This window comes from Hevea brasiliensis, chromosome 10 (assembly GCF_030052815.1).
Source record: "Hevea brasiliensis isolate MT/VB/25A 57/8 chromosome 10, ASM3005281v1, whole genome shotgun sequence".
Lineage (NCBI taxonomy): Eukaryota > Viridiplantae > Streptophyta > Magnoliopsida > Malpighiales > Euphorbiaceae > Hevea > Hevea brasiliensis.
Window position 1 is genome coordinate 100,669,961 of NC_079502.1, and position 17,659 is coordinate 100,687,619.

A 17,659-nucleotide genomic window follows, 5' to 3' on the forward strand; every position below is an offset into this window, starting at 1 on the left:
AGTTTTTCCATGGTCATCTAGATGAGTATTTAATTTGACCAACACCATTTTCTGAAGCATCGCATCTAATGAATTGAACCTTCAATGAAGTCTTTATCCTTTGTCAAACCTCACTATTAATTGCTTCAATTATGAATTTCTGCTGATGTCATTATAGGTGTCAAACATTTGAAATCAACTCTTGAACAAGAAAAATTATACGCTACCACAATACTGTTGTACAGTATAATGTGTTAATTAATAATTTTTAGCCTAATTTTTTTTTTTTTTTCTTTAAAAAAAAAAAAAAAATAATATTAATAATATAGTTAAATTATTCTAAATAGTGAGAAATTTTTTTTATATCAGAATATTCTCTCTATATTTTTTTTTGATTCACAGGAGATTATCACCTTGAGATTTATGCTGCTTTTTTTTTTAAAGTCTTTTTAAAGATCACCTGTTTTGAGCAGTTTTGACTATATTGCATGTATGTATCTCAAGGAATCGTTTGTGAATTTTAGCATGGCAAAGTTCCATTGTGCTGGAGGCTTCTGTCCTGGGAGGCTTCAGACAAATTGTTGGCTTCTCATGAATGCCTAAATAAAATTGAACACACTAAGATTTCTATTAACTTTTAAGATTCTTATATGTGGCAGACATTTTCACATTATCTGTCTGCTCTCGACAATTGAATTAATGATAATGAACCAATAAAATAGTTCTAGACATCCACACTTGCATAAGAACTAAGAATTGTACCTTTCAGCTAAACACCTTTTTTTTTTTTTTTTGATACAAATGAAGAGAAAAACCTGAAAGCAAATCAGTCAATCTAGCCTAAGCCAAGCAACTCCATGAATATAAGCAGCCAACATTCCAGAAACAGCACTAGGAGGATCCAGCAAGACATGGACACCCATATCTACATTCACAGCCAAATTCGCCAAAAAATTCTACCACATGATTCGATTGGCGGTAACAATGCATGAAACACCATCTTTTAACTCTTCATTTCTCATATTTTTCATTCTATGCAATTGCAAATTAATTTATTTTGATAATAATAAGTATATTTTCTTGATTTGAATACAAATTTTGAATTTAAATCCACATGATTAAAATCTTAGCTTTTACACCTCAATTTATTTTGCATTTCCATAATAATTAAAATTTCTATATATAAAGGTAAAATTTAATTTTTCAATGGTCATGTTTTATCAAACATTTTTTTATCAATTAAGTATTGATTAAAATTTAAAATTGTAATCTCATAATTTGAAAATGACTCTAAGGCAATTAAAATTTAGGGTATAAGTTAAATATTTATATTGAAATTTATATAAAATTAATTAATAAAATATATATGCTATAATTGAATAATTGGTATACAAATTTCAATATGAGTATATGAATTAAAAATTGTTAAACTATAACTTATATATATAACATCGAGTTTATAATTATCGATGAATATCCATTTTAATTACCTTAAAGTTTTGTAATTTCCAGACCTCTTTATTTTTTTTCTTTCTTTTTTTTTTCTTGTGAGCTTTTTAGGGAGATTTATTATCTTATTTTTTGGGAGAAATTAGTATTTGCTCCTTTGCAATGATTTATTATTTTCTCTATTGTGATAATTTATTTTTTTTAGTTGTTCTATTTTATTATTTTATTATTTGGATAAGAGTTTAATGATAGAAAATACGTATCAAAATTTGATGATTTTAAATCGGACTCATAAAAAGATCATGAAATCGAACGTTGGTAATTAATATAGAGTAGAGTGTGTTTCTTGCTGACTAATCAACTTAAATATTAAGATCATTTAAAATTAAAATAATTACTATTATATTTTATATAAATAATTTATTTTAAATTTTTTCATGCAAAATTATAGAAGTACAATTTTATCTCTATTTAATAAAAAATTTATCTTTTATTTTAACAAGAAAAACCGATGAATTCCTTGAAAATAGTCGGTTATGGTAAGACGGATATCGTCCAAAATTGAATAGAAAAGTTTGAAAAATGGGATAGTAACAACTAATGCGGCTAAATATGAGAGAGTTTCACTTTTTCAGCGGTTGGTGAGGTCATAGAGTAGTAGAATAGCTAATTCAGGATGTTTTGAAAATTCCACAATTCACACCCATGCAACGCCAACCGTGTGGATTGATTGCAGAGCTAGCATGTGCAATTTATTTTCTTTTCAAGCTTCTTCACCACCGTTCTCATGGAAGCATCATATATATAATAATTATACATATCTCCAGCCCAAAAGACTTGCTGGTATATTATACAGTAATTTTCTTTCCTAATATTCTGAACCCAAACAAAAACAAGAAGAAAATATTGAAATAAAAATCACTAAATGCTAGTAGTTTTCATACTTTAATTACTTCACATTGCAGTAAACTAGCTAGGTAGTTTGCGGCTGTTGTGGCTGATGGTTCTGGTGAATGGCCCATAGCTGGTTTAATTCGTCCTTACGTTTGACAATCGAAGAGAAGTTTGATCTATTCTGCATCTCTTTGAAGCTTAAAGAAGCAAGAAATAAAGCTGCTTTCAGCTAAATTTTAAAGGACTGTGCTTTGCTCCAAGCTGGAAAGTGTTCCAGGACTCAGAAGAGGAAAAGAACACCAGCCATGGGTTGATGGAGACAAGAGGTTCAATTCGAGCGAAGGCGAAGCTACTACACTATCAGAAATCTTCTTGAGTTTGGGATCAGTTGTATCAGACATCAACTCCTGAAATAAAGCAGAAAATGGGGTTTTCACAGGGGAAGGAAGGAGCTGCAAAGGTGCTGCTGCTGCGAACTCTCTGCTAAACAATGCCGGTTTGTCTTTATCAAGAACAAGCGGAGGAGGCGCCACACGTTGGAGCCGCTGTTGAGGCTGCGACGGCTCAGGTGCACCGGTGAGCTTTTGAACAAGATCCTTGAAGTTTATAGGGTCGACCTTGTACACTCTTGGTGGGGTTGGTGCCAATGGTGCTATAGGTTTCTTCCATGGCTTCAACTGGGGCTTACGAACCGAATGAAGCAATTGCGATGCCTTTAGGCCCTTTCCTTCATGTGGGTATTGGGAAATATACATTGGTGAGGAAGAGGAAGAAGAATAGCTAGAAGAATAAGCATCCATAGTGAGAAACTGGCTTGTTATCTGCGAGAGAAATGAAGGTGTTTGATATATTGTGTGCTCCGTCTATTTTCCCTCCAGAAAATTGAGAATGGGTAATGATCAGAATAATACTCTATGTATATATAGACATAGAAAAATCCTGAGGAACAATATATTAATTAGTTTGCAGAAGTAGAAATGCGCAGATAAGACAAGAAGAAGGCAGCGACTGAGCAATTGAAACAACAGAAATTCAAATATATGCTTGATTGTTTACTATTAGCCGACGGCCAGATGTGAGTGCTTACATATACAATATTTTTTATTTGGTTCAAATGCTGAAATTTTTGACCGTTTATTTTTTTAATAAAAAATTCCCCTCCTCAATTATTCAATAATTAAGTATAAAACATTTAATATATTTAATATTCATCCATTGATTTAATATAATCAAATATTTTATTAAATACTTAATTAAATTACATTTTTTTAAATAAATTAAATTTTATTATACACTACTAAATGTTTGAAAATCCAACATTAAAAATATACATTATGGTACACTACAAATTATTGAATTATAATAGTGAATTAGTTAAAATTTTGATGTACAAGCTGTTTAATTATTTATATAAATTTATATTAAAAATAAAAAAATATATATTATGTCCACTACTACACTGATCATACACATAATGCAAGCCAGCCTCACACTTTTTATATATACCACCTAATGAATATAAGAAACTGAACAGAATGATAAGTTAATTATAAATTAATATATAAATAATTATAATTATTAAATTTTTAAAAAAATATTTTATAGTTACAATTTTAAGAAATTTATTTATTTATTATTTTTTTGAATTTACCAAAATATCTCGTATCCATTTTATAATATGCATAAAATTAATTTTTTTATATTTCATAATTACATCTTGGAATAATATATTTTTTAAAAATAAAATTTGAATCTCACATCAGTTGTAAAGTGTGCGTATGTTTGGGTTATATAAAAATAAAGATTCTCTCAAAATTATCATAATTTTGAGGTGTGATATATTTCTGTCACTGATCAAAGTACACTTGTGTCTTTGCCTGATGAAAGAAAAAAATAGTACGCCTTGAGCCGTTTCTGGAGTTGCCAATGTGGTTAAGGCCCTAATTGAAGTCCCATGTAAGGCTGATCCATCGAGATCCCACATCAGCTGGCATGGAATGTGCATGTGTTTAAATTATATAAAAATAATGATTTCTTTAAAATTATCATGATTTTGAAGTGTGATCTATTTTTATCACTAACCTAAATATGCATGTGTCTTTACCCAATGAAAAAAAAAAAATTGAATACTCCCTTTAAAGTGCAAAGGAGCCTATAAAAATTAAATTTTATATGCAATAGAATTTTTTTTATTTAGATTAGGTCTATTATAAAAAAAATTATATAATAAAATTAATTCGTATATAATAATTTTATTATAATTATTTATTATGATCTATAATTAATGATTATAATTAAATTATTATATATATAATAATTATATGAAATAAAAAATTTTATCATAAATCAAATATGCAATAGATATATAATTAGATTTATTTATTAAATATATAAATTTTATATATTTATATTTTAAATTATGAAATTTAGATAAAATTTCAAATAAGCGACAAAGCGGACCAGCCGCCTTCATCCATTGAGAAATGTTCCAAATGTCCCACGTGGCGATTGCTTTGAAACTTTGACCAAAACTCAACAATAATTATCCAGCTACGTACACATCTCATAATTAAAACTAAAGAAAGAAAATAAATAAAAACTCATATCAATCACTGTCTATGAAATGAATTCTACATTATTTTGAAAGCTTTTGTCTTCGTTTCTTCTTCCGCAACTTGTTTTGCTTTCGCTTTCTCAACTGTGTTTTCGTAATTTTACACAACTTCTCTAACCCTTTATTAATGGTGCAAAACTCGAAACAGCTTGCTTTTGTGTGCAACTGCAAGCAATGCCATTGAACTAACTATTTGAATACAGTATTCAATTGTTTGACTTGCAGTGCAGGAATTAAGAAGCTGCATTATCATAATTTCTTTTCTTTTAAAAATTCTTTATATATATAAATAAATTATGTGGAATTGAAATTATGAAAATTTATTTATTATGTTCATTAATTTCACAACTATGTATGGAGTTTTTTCTTTTTTCTTTTTTTTTTTTTAAAAAAAAAGAGCCATTAGTTTTGGTGGAAATCTAAGAATTTTATATATTAATTCAAATGGAATGGATAAAACGTAGCAAATATATAGTTAGGTTAATTATTCTTTGAATATTAGGCATAATAGTATAAGTTTAATTCAATCAAGAATTGGTATCAATATTTCAAACATAAATAAACTATTTTTTTGTATTAATTTATTTTTAAAAATATTTTCATTCAATTTTTACATATTCCATACGCAAATTATTTATTTATCTATTTATTTATGTATTTATTTATTAAGTAATTAACAAAACATGATATATTATTTTTGGTTTAAAGGCGAATTAGTGAAAAAATAAAAATCCAATCATTTGTTAAAATTTGTAATTATGATCTAACACTTAAAATTAATTTTATCTATCATATATACATTTTTCCATATTGATAAACAATTATGATCAAACTTGTAATAACATGGGTTTGAAACGAAATTAATAATGGGTAATTATTACTTTTATAACTTTTTATTTTATTAATATTTATAACTTTTTGAGAAGTTAAATATTAATTTTGGAGGCTTCTTGAGGGGATAATATTTATCTTGGAGGATTATGTTAACCCTCTTTAAATATTAAAACTTAAAAAGATAATATTTAACCTTAATTTTTTAACCTTTCATCAAACACATTCTAAAAATTAAACACTTCAAATTATGTTTGAGAATTGTAGGACTGGAAAATAAATAAAGGATTGGTAGTTTACTTCTTGTTAGGGATGGCAACCGGTAAGATATCTACTAAAATCACCCTACCCGAATCCGAATCCAATTAATATTTTTATTACTCAAATTCGTTCTAAATCTAATTAAAATTTATTCTCAACTATCCGAATCCATCTCAAACTCTATTATTACTACTCGAAAAATATCTGAATTCATTTAATTTTATATTTTTTAATTAAAAATCTATATAAAAAATTATTTATATTAATAATTTATATTTTAAATATTTCATAAATATTTCAATTTTATTTTATATAAAATAAAATATATAAAAATTTATAAATATTGTAATAGAAAACATATATTTTACATTTAATTAACTATTTATATAAAATAGTTTAAGTAAATGATACCAATGTGTAAAATTTGAACCCATTTTAGATATTAAATTTCAAACTTTAATCCGTCATAAACTTAATTATATGCTATTCTAATTCATATTATTAAAAATTTTTCATCAATTAAAAATTTTTATTGTATCTATTCTAGTTAATTACTCCTTATGATATGAGTAAAATATCTTTTAATTTTTTCTCTATATATAGAATTTAACTTCATTAAAAATATTTTAAAATTTTAAATATAATTTAGACTTTATTCGATAATTAATGGCTATTATTTATTTTAATAACTGCCTATTAATTATTTTATTAATTATTAACTTTTAGATATTAATCATTAGTAGTTAATTTTTTATATAACTGTTAAAATAAAATAATTGAATTAACTATTAAATAATAATATAATTAAATTGATTTCACTTAAAATATTTTCTTAATTTTTAAAAATTAAAAAAATTAATTTTTTTTATGTATTACCTTCTTAATTTTTAAATATTAATATAAATATTATACTATTAAATAATATAAATAAAAAAAATATTTTAATTAAAATTAAAATACTCATCATTATCTAAAAAGTTCTTACTAAAAGAATAAGCTTTTAAAATCACGTGAAGAGAAATTAAAATTTTCGTTTGATACTTCAAAAGTATCTGATTTTAAGGAAACGGAAATTAGGCAGTGTTTTTCAACGTGATGTTCAAGAGACAGGGCGGCCGCCGCCACTAATGTCAGCGTTAATTCACCGACCTCCACCATGAACGATGGCGACTACACCCATCGTTGTTGATCGTCCGTCGCATCAATACGCGTCAATTGACACTCTACCCACCCATCACTAGGTCCACCAGGCAGTGGCTTCTTCTACCTTTTCCTATAAATTTTCGTAAACTCTACCGCCTATTTTCAACCAGCATTTTACACATGCACGCATAATCTCATGCATCATTAAACTTTGGTCGTAGCCATAGCATCCAAGGGTTTTGCAAGTTGATCATTTAAGAGAGGTAAGGAGGTAGATTGAATGGGAGTGATGCAGCAGATGAAAGCAGAATTTGTCAAGAGGAGGTTTTTGTTTATCTTTAAACAAAACTAACTAATTTATTGCAAAATTTGAATTGAAGGACAAAGCTATAGTAAAAAAATCCATGGAATATGAAAATTGAGCTTAGATAAACTTAGACCAATTATTGTTAAAAGGTTAAAATTAATTAATTAATTAAAAAATATTTAATTTAACTTATGAAAATGCTTATAAGTATGTTTAGTTAAAATATTTATAAATGATTAATAAATAATTAATGTATTTATTAAAAATTAATTTATAACTATATTTATTATTAAAATAATTAAAAAAATATTAAATAAGATTTATAATGAAATTTTAAAAATTAAATAAGAATAATATAACAACATACTTGATCAAACTAGTTTATAAATATCAAAATAAAAAATTACGTCCCTCAATTTATTTATTTATTTTTTTTATTTTAACTTGTAAGATCAATTAAATTTAAAATTTATTATAAATAAATAGGTTAATTTAAATTTAAAACTTATAAATTAATTTGATCAAATTATAAATTAAGGCAAATACTGTCTTAATTGACCCTTAATCCTTATAAACCGCTTAGACTTATTTTCTTTTTTTTTTATTAGGACTCTTAACATAATTTTTGATTGATGGATTTATTAATAATAATTTTAAAATTTCCTTATGATAATTAACAAAATAATAATAATAATAATAATAATAATAATAATAATAATAATAATAATAATAATAATAATTTAAATTAAATTAACAAAATTCAACAAGGGCGGAACAATTAAGGAACCAGAGTGCGCCATGCCCCCAAAATTTGGTGAATTTTCTTTTTCAAAATGTGTAGTTATTAAATTAATTATTTCTAATGGATGCTTTTCATATAATTAACCTTCTCAAATCTTTTTAATAATAATCAAACTTACTTTATAAATTTCAATGTTTAATTTTAAAAATTAATCCTTTTTTACGAGCTAGCTATTTAAAGAAATGAATTCTATATTAATAATAATAATGATAAAATAATATTTTTCGAGTAAAAAATTTGCTATGATATATCTTTGCTGAATTTATATTCAATTATATTAATTTTTTAGATTGAATTTTAATTCAATTTTAATCTTGCACTCCAATTATGCAAATTGGTTCAAAAAAATTATTCTTTATAAATTATATGTTCTATTAATAGCAAAAAGATTGAAATACACTACACTTAACTCAACTAAGCATTTATCTAAAAAATTTGTTAGGGTCGGCTATATATATTCTTTTTCTCCACTTTAAACGATTTTGGGTTAAATCCTCGAAAATGTATAATACTTATAGGTTATGTTGTATTACTCTCCTCCAAGTCAGTTTAGATCTATCCCTTCTTTTCTTTCTATCCTCTAACTCAATGTGCTATACTTGTCTAACTAGAGCCTCCGTATGTCTACTGTCGCAAGGTATTTTACGGTCGCCTGGACTAAAGCTCTTCACTGAAGTGGGAAAAGTGAGGAGTCGCTACTTTAATTTTGAGAGAAATTAAAGAAAACCATTTGTGAAAATAAATTTAAAAGAAACCACTTCGAAAACAGATATTCTAGGTTTGGGGTCCATATACGGCCAGGGAAGGTGTTAGGCACCCCGTCTCGTTCCTCAATGAGAGTAAACAGATTTAGTGTTATGCACTTTTATAAATTAAAAGGGTAATTAGGGGGTTGGGATAGTGATGATGTTAATCCTTTGTGCAAAAATAAGGAATATTTGATATTTCACTCATTTTGGGTTGCCCAAGAACACAAGTTCGTGAGATGGCCCTTTAGTGAATAAGTGTTTGAGTGAGGTTGTCCTGTGTATTGGGGTCATGTCATTTAGTCTGAATTTTCTTAAGAGAGCTCGAACAGGGAACTTCTCCCGATCTCTAGATATATTTTATTAAGAGTTTTGAGTGGGAGATTTCGGATAAGAACTCTCCTCCGATCTCCCTGTTTTAATTTAGGCGAGAATCAGGTAAGAACTCTCCTCCGATCTCTTAGGGTGTTTGGTTTAAAAGTTGATGAAGGATCTCGGATAAGAACTCTCCTCCGATCTCCGATTTTTTATTTGAATGAGGATCAGGTAAGAACTCTCCCCCGACCTCTTTGGTTCGAAAATTTAAATGGAGGATCTTGGATAAGAACTCTCCTCCAATCTTCGCGTTTTTATTTGAATGAGGGTCAGGTAAGAACTCTCCCCTGACCTCTTAAAGTATTCGGCTTAAAGTTTTAATGAAGGATCTCGGATAAGAACTTTCCTCCGATCTCCGGGTTTTTGTTTGAATGAGGATCAGGTAAGAAATCTCCCCCGACCTCTTAAAGCATTCAGCTTGAAGTTTTAATGAAGGATATCGGATAACAACTCTCCTCTAATCTCCGTATTTTTGTTTGAATGAGGATCATGTAAGAACTTTTCCCCGACCTCTTAAAGTATTCGGTTTAAAGTTTTAATGAAGGATCTCGGATAAGAACTCTCCTCCGATCTCCGTGTTTTTGTTTGAATGAGGATCAGGTAAGAACTCTCCCCCGACCTCTTAAAGTATTTGGCTTGAAGTTTTAATGAAGGATCTCGGATAAGAACTCTCCTCCATCTCCGTGTTTTTGTTTGAATGAGGATCAGGTAAGAACTCTCCCCCGACCTCTTAAAGTATTCGGCTTGAAGTTTTAATGAAGGATCTCGGATAAGAACTCTTCTCCGATCTCCATGCTTTTGTTTGAATGAGGATCAGGTAAAAACTCTCCCCCGACCTCTTAAAGTATTCGTGACATGAGACTGAACTTTTCACCGATCTGGTATGTGACTACCTTATCCGAACTCTTTGGCTGGCTACATCCGATCTCTCTCGATTACTAATCTGGGGTCTTATCTCGATTCTCGCTCTATTATGCCATTTCCTAGACTCGCTTAGTAGCCCAACCTTATGACTTTTCCCCTGATTCCCTATTCATTCTTTGATTATTTTTACTTATTCAAAAGAAACTATCAAGTTAGGATATTGCTACTAAATTACCTATCAATTACCCGCAACCGGAACACCTATATTCGAAGGAAATAAAAACTAAAGACAAATAAATAACGTGAACTTATGAAGGGAAAAAGTAAACTCAAGAGAATAAATATCGGTCAGAGTGAACTACGTGGGATCTTTAGTATGACTGGATTTAATGAAAATTTCCAGAATAAAAGCAAAGAAAGTAAAATGCGAACGTTCGGCAAAATGACAGTCTGGGCACTTACCTGTGTGAGGTCAAGGATATCAAACTGACTCTGGAGATCACAAGTATTGTAGAGTTGAAAGCTGGCGATACAAGGATCAATGCTTACTCCAAGATTGCAAAAACCAGGTTAAAATGCAGTTGAATCGAAGCGATGGAAACCGGGTCAGAATGAGATCAGGTTGAAAGAATAATGTGTTGATGTTGGGGTGATGAAGACGAGACTGAACGGAAATGGTGTAGTAGAGTAATGAACAAACTGAAAATGAAGGATTTCAGGGTTGGAAAACTCTCTATCACTGGAGATACTCGAGAAAACTAGTTTCTGAAGTTTCTCAATTTTCATGCAAGCTTAGAATGGCAAAGCAGTAAGACTGAATTAAATTTCAGAGCCTTTCCACTACAATCACCACCACCTTTTTTTTGTTCGTCCCTTCTACAGTATTGCATACAGGTATTTATAGGAAACTGGTGCTCCTAATGAAATGTCAGGATCTCTCCTATGGAGATGGAAGGTTTGGATTTCAAAGGACATGATCTGATGTCTGAGAATTAAAGAGATTCAAAATGGATGGCTGGGATCCTATCCAGAATATCCGTCCTTTCTCTTCCTAATCCAACGGCTCAGGATCCTGCCTTACAAGATGGATCCGAGGGCTGGGAATAAAAGGCGTCGGACCTATCGTCTATTTTTGATCCAAGGGCTCCGAGTTCGTCCTTGTAGGTATAATCAACGGTGGGGATTGTGATGTACAGAACTGTCATAACTGTTTTTGGCGTTTGTCAGCAATTTGGGCGATTCTGTAAATGAGGCGTGCGGTGAAGATTTGATCACGCCTGCCACGATTTAACTACCTCGACTCTGATTATGTAGAGAGTTATTGGAAGTCCTCTCATCCTCTTCGTGCTTTACGATCTCTTATTCCTTCCGATCTCTTTATTATGACCATTTTCCAATCTCTCATATCAGGCCCCTCTCCCCAAACTCTCCCCTTCTAGAACTTTCTTCTTTACCCGACCTGCCTTAGTCAAAGCATTTAATTCTTTGGTTACCGATGCATCCGCTTCGGTTTCCGTATGCAATAAACTCAGGCCCTATATATATATATATATATATATATATATATATATATATATATATATATATATATATATATATATATATATATATATATATATATATATATATATATATATATATATGCCTTAACGGGAAAACTCTTCCACATTTCATTTATCCTCCTTCCATTTTCCATTTATCCTGTTTTAGTTTCTTCGGTAACAATTCCGGCCATGGTGACCACTTTTGATCTTTTTCTGACTGTCCTCTTTGCTCCTTGACTGAAAATTTATGATCCCGGTGATCGAAGAATCATGAGAACCATATCTGATGACAATGAGAGAACCGGACTAATTTACTGATCAAGATTAAAAATTATCAATATAATCGGTGAACCAATTTCGGGCGAGAGGACTGCTAATTTCCATCTTAATATCGGTGACCGCCTCTTGAAGTTCATTTGGCTCCTCACCACATCGGGCGTCCCGACTGCAGCTCGGTTCTGGTCGATGACATCAACGATGACTCCACTCACCATCATGAGAGTCATAGTCACTCCATTTGAGCTGCACATCTATCCAATGCCTATGGCTGGCTTTCTGATCAAACACATCTTTTGATTCAGCCACAAGACTAGGCTTTGACATAGGTCCTTACTAGGTATGATGTAGTGCCGATTTTTAGAGATCGCCCAAATGATGTGATCTGACTTTTTGGAAATTAAATGAAATTTTATTTGAAGGTTATTATTTAATTATTGCATTGGTTATTTTCCGATCTCTGATGTGCATACCCAATATGATCTCTAACTACATCATCATTAGCGGATCTGCGACCTTGAAAATTTGCACAATTCGATAACCCTAACTAGCCGATCTCATTTTATTCGATTTTGTTATTGTGTTTCTAGAACTTTCCCGTGACGTGTCAAGAAAGCGGGTCGATTCCGCTAACCGAAGCGCCGTTTGGGACTTCGTGAGCATTAAATGCTCAGACATGTATAAATAGGGGGAGGGTCAGTCAGTTGTTCTCTTATGTCATTTTCAGCACTCTGCAAGCGATTTCAAAATTCTCTCATTTCTTCAAGTTTTTCTGGCACCGATCACACTCCGGTAAGGGTTTTAATCCTTCTCTTAGTTAAAACTTCTTTTATTTCACTGAAAATGAGCGGCGCAGAGGGTTAGGGAGCTACGAGCTCGTCTTCTATCCACGTTTCGTGGACCTCGGAAGAGGGCGACATAATCAGATCGGGTGGTCAAACCAGCACGGCCCTCATTCCGGTAACCGGTCCGGCTGCCAGACCGAGGCGAGGGGGATCTTTAAGGAGAGACAACTTGCCCATTGATGAGTTGCCTTCGGTTCTGAGGGAAACTGATCTCCAATCTATAAGCCAGGAGTACAATCTGCGGATCAACTCCTTTGAACTGATCAAATGCCATGGTGATCATCGGGCCGACCATTTCTTTGATGAGGGCGATCTCATCATGGTGTATGAAGAGCAACTGAAGGATGGGCTCCGTTTTCCGTTGGACGAATTTTACAAGGCCGTCCTAAAATTTCACCATGTCTCGGTAGCCCAAGTACATCCGAACTCCTGGCGGACTCTAATAGCCTTCCAAGGCCTCTGCTGAGCTAAGGGACTGGAACCCACGGCCAAAGTCTTTGTCGAGCTACATAGGCTCGCCCGCAGGAAGGATGATGAGTTCTGGTTCTTCCAAGCTAAGCCGCATTGTTCTCTCTTTATCGATCTCCCCTCTTCATTGAAGAATTGGAAGAATCGATTCTTCATTTTGAGAAGCAAAATTCGGAACGGCTTTGAGGGCATTCCACGAAGTTGGCAACATCTGGTCGCTCCGATCCCAAAAAAGATCGTTCTAAATAAGGACAAAAACGTCGTGGTGAAAGAGTTGAAGTCTCAGGCATCCACCCAGAAGTTCTCTTGCTTTGACGTGGTGATGGCCGAACTGAAGTATTGGATGATGCGACTAATCACCGATGAAGAATACGAGCTTCAGCTCTCTGACCTCGGCCCTGGTACCTTATATATCTCTGATATTTGAACCTTAGCGAACTCACTAACTTTTCTTTGTGTAGATATGGCGGGCGGCGATGCTTCAAAAGAGAGCCGAAAGAGAAAGAGGGAGATCTCCACGAAGGTATGAGAAATGAAGATCGCCGAGGCATCACAAACGCCAAGGCGAGATTCAGGAGAAGCACCGGGAGACTCGTCCCGACCTTTGGGACAATCGGTCCCAAAAGTAGAGATAGTTCCTTCTCCCCCTCGACAAGAGGAACCACCACCTCCACCTATTCCTTCTAGTGCGAAAGGTGGGCCCTCTCAACCTACTGTGAGGACCTTGTCTCGAGGTGCCCAGGTCCTCATTCATTCCTTAGAGAAGAACCGATCAGTTCGAGAGAATCCGGGCTTGGCCAAAGTTCTGGGAGCTTCCATCTGCCTCCAGGAAGATGGAACAGGTTTACCCCGGGTAGCACTGACGATCTCCTAGCTCAGACAATGAGTTTGAACGTAGAGAGCCTGGTGAATCAGCATATAATCAGAGAAAAGGCTCATCTTCTGAGGCAAGAAATTCTAAAAGCGATCCAGGACGCAGCTTCTACCCAAGCCCAACTTTCATCCGCCCATGACTATATTGCTGAAATCGAAGGTCGGATGAAATCCTATGAGAATAAGTTGGCCGAATAGGCTCGTGAACTTGAAGAAACTCGGGCGCTCCGAACTGCCGATGTTGCTTGCCTTACCGAAGAAATCAAAGCAAAAGAAGAAGAGGCTGTGGCGAGGAAAGCTGGTGCTTATGTGAATGCCCACAGCGATCTTCTGGCTGAGCTCAAGAGGCGTTATCCTAGGGAAGACTTCTCGTGGATGGCGGATCTGGCTCCTCAAGACGAAGAGGAGAGCGAGGAGGAAATAGAGAGAGAGAGAGAGACTGAGCGAAATGTTAGTGTACCTGGAGAACAGGCTGGGGGTGACCCTCCAACCGAATGACTTGTAACCTTTATTTTGATATGAAATGAAATCCCTTTTGTTCAATTTCTTGATGAGATCAGAAAGTATTCAAATTGTATGAGTGCTTGATTGTTTGAACGTATTAGGACATCAAACTTAAAAGCGATTATTAATCTAAGTATAAGAGGTCGGAAGAACATTGTAACCATGAGATCGGCCTAAGCCGAGACCAAACAGCAGATAGAACTTTATATCATTAAAATTGGAAACTTGATTTGAACACTTAATATCGGAAACACCATTAAGTCGGACTGAAACTTTAATTTTATTAAATGATTTTCCACAATATTTATAAAGGAGAGATCGAAAATAAGACTAGATGGCACGGAGACCTGATATTGGTTTGATCTCCTTTGACGAGAGATCAGAAATGAGATTGGATGGCATGGAGACCTGATATTGATTTGATCTCCTTTGACGAGAGATCGGAAATGAGATTGGATGGCATGGAGACCTGATATTGGTGTGATCTCCTTTATTGAGAGATCGGAAAGCATTCGATTAGATGCGGGATCGATTTATTTCCTGATCAATTTACTTGTAACCGAAGAATGTCAGTTAGAGGTCGATTTTCAAAGTTCATTGACTTCGGTGATCATCCAAAATATGGTGTCGACATCTACGTTTCACATAACCAAACTACCTCAATCTCCCTTCTCTCAACTTATCCTTAATTGGCATCACTCTTACATTTTCTCTAATACTCTCATTACAGACTTTATCTAGTCTACGAGAGCTACTCATCCACCTTAACATTCTCATATTCATAACTCTTATCTTAGACGCATACGACTCCTCATTGTCCAACACTTACTATCATATAACATGGCTAGTCGTATGACTGTACGGTAAAATTTTCTTTTCAACTTATTGGGAATCTTGCGATCACATAAAACTTTCGTGGCACATTTTCACTTCAACATCTAGCTTTAATCCTATGATTAACATCCTCCTTACATCTCCCATCTACTTGAAGGATTGAGCTTAGATATTTAAAGTGATTACGTTGGGGCAATACCACTCCATCCAAACTAACTCCTTCCCTATCACCAGTTTGGCCTTCATTGAACTTACAATATATGTATTATGTCTTCGTTCTACTTAACTAAGATTGAAATACACGTTAAAAAAATTATGTTTTGCCCAATAATACATATTGTGAAAATTCTTCAAGTAGATTTATTAATTAAATTAATATCTACATTCAATTACTAATAATTTTCATAATATTAATATTTGCTTTCCAACCCCTCAATATAAAATGATATTTCTGCCATTATTATTAATTATTATATTAATTTGTGTAACAATATATATTAATTTAATAGTATATATCTGCTACAATTATTGTTTTGATTGTTGATGATGTGAAATAAATTTAGGTTTTAGGTTGTTAATTGAGGACATTAATTTTTAATTGTTGATTGTAATTGTTCGATTTTTTTTTTTTATGTTTGAAATAATATTTTATTTTAATTTTGAAAATGATAATTTGAGATTAAGAATTGAGATTTACTCAGAATGTTATGCACTTAATAAGAAATTGAATTCTCAAACCGAATTCAAATTTCTTAATTGAAGTATGATTGAGTTTCAATTGAAATTAATTTTATAAATTTTAATTAATTAAAAAAATTACAAATTATGAAAATGAAAAAAAATTATGTAACTTAACCAAATATTTTTATGAGCCATTTTTTTTTAAAAAAAGGGGGAGAGAAATTAAAATATAATTTCAAATATTTTATATTTTTTTTAAAAAATTATTATTTTTAATTATGTCAAGTATTAATTAATAATAAATGCACTTATTAAATTTTTATTAATAGTTTATAAATTTTAATTAATTAAAAAAATTACAAATTATGAAAATGAAAAAAAATTATGTAATTTAATCAAATATTTTTATGAGCCAATTTTTTTTAAAAAAAAAGGGGGAGAGAAATTAAAATATAATTTCAAATATTTTATATTTTTTTAAAAAAATTATTATTTTTAATTATGTCAAGTATTAATTAATAATAAATACACTTATTAAATTTTTATTAATAATTTTTAAGTCTTTAACGCGTGCGCAAATATATATATATATATATATATATATATATATATATATATATATATATATATAATTTTTAAGTCTTTAACGCGTGCGCAAATATATATATATATATATATATATATATATATATATATATATATATATAGTATTTATCTATTATAATTATCATTTTGATTATTGATGCGAAATAAATTTTGATTTTAGGGTTTGATGAGATTAATTTTAATTATTGATTGTATTTATTTATTTTTTATTTCTGAAATATGTATTTTTTTAATTTTGAGAATTGATGATTTGATGTTTTCATTTGAGATTAAGAATTGAGATTTATCAAAAATATATTATTCTAATATTGTGTGTTCAGGTTGTTTTGCTTAGAATGTTCTGGACTTAATCTGAAATTGAATTTTTAAACCGAATTAAACTAAGTATCTTAATTGAGGTATAATTGAGTTTTAGTTGAAATCAATTGTTAATATATATATATATATATATATATGTTCTTTTAATTTTTAATTACCTAAAGCAAATTACATATTATAAAAATTTAAAAAAATGTGAAACATGAACGTAACCCTTTTAATACGTGGTTTTATATTGTATTGAGTTAATTTGAGAATTTATTTAGTATGATTTGACATGCCTCAATACACGATTTAATATGATACAATATATAACTCATTTGACACATTTTAACATGATTCAACATTTTTAATATTTAACAAATATATTACATGAAATTTACACAATTTTAATATGCATAAATTTAATAATATTTAAAAATATAAAATATAACATAAAATAAGT

The 17,659-nt window shown here is 31.0% G+C and overlaps 1 protein-coding gene across 1 annotated transcript; it reads right to left on the reverse strand.

Moving 5' to 3' along the window:
* Window positions 1–2,483: 2,483 nt before the first annotated feature.
* Window positions 2,484–3,231, reverse strand: LOC131169573 (uncharacterized). Its single transcript, XM_058128758.1, has one exon. The coding sequence runs from the start codon at window positions 3,120–3,122 to the stop codon at window positions 2,559–2,561; it is 564 nt and encodes a 187-aa protein (XP_057984741.1). The 5' UTR covers window positions 3,123–3,231; the 3' UTR covers window positions 2,484–2,558.
* Window positions 3,232–17,659: the final 14,428 nt, after the last annotated feature.

Excerpts from the sequence above, each read along its gene's own strand:
- LOC131169573 (XM_058128758.1), bottom strand. The coding sequence starts at position 3,122 with ATGGATGCTTATTCTTCTAGCTATTCTTCTTCCTCTTCCTCACCAATG.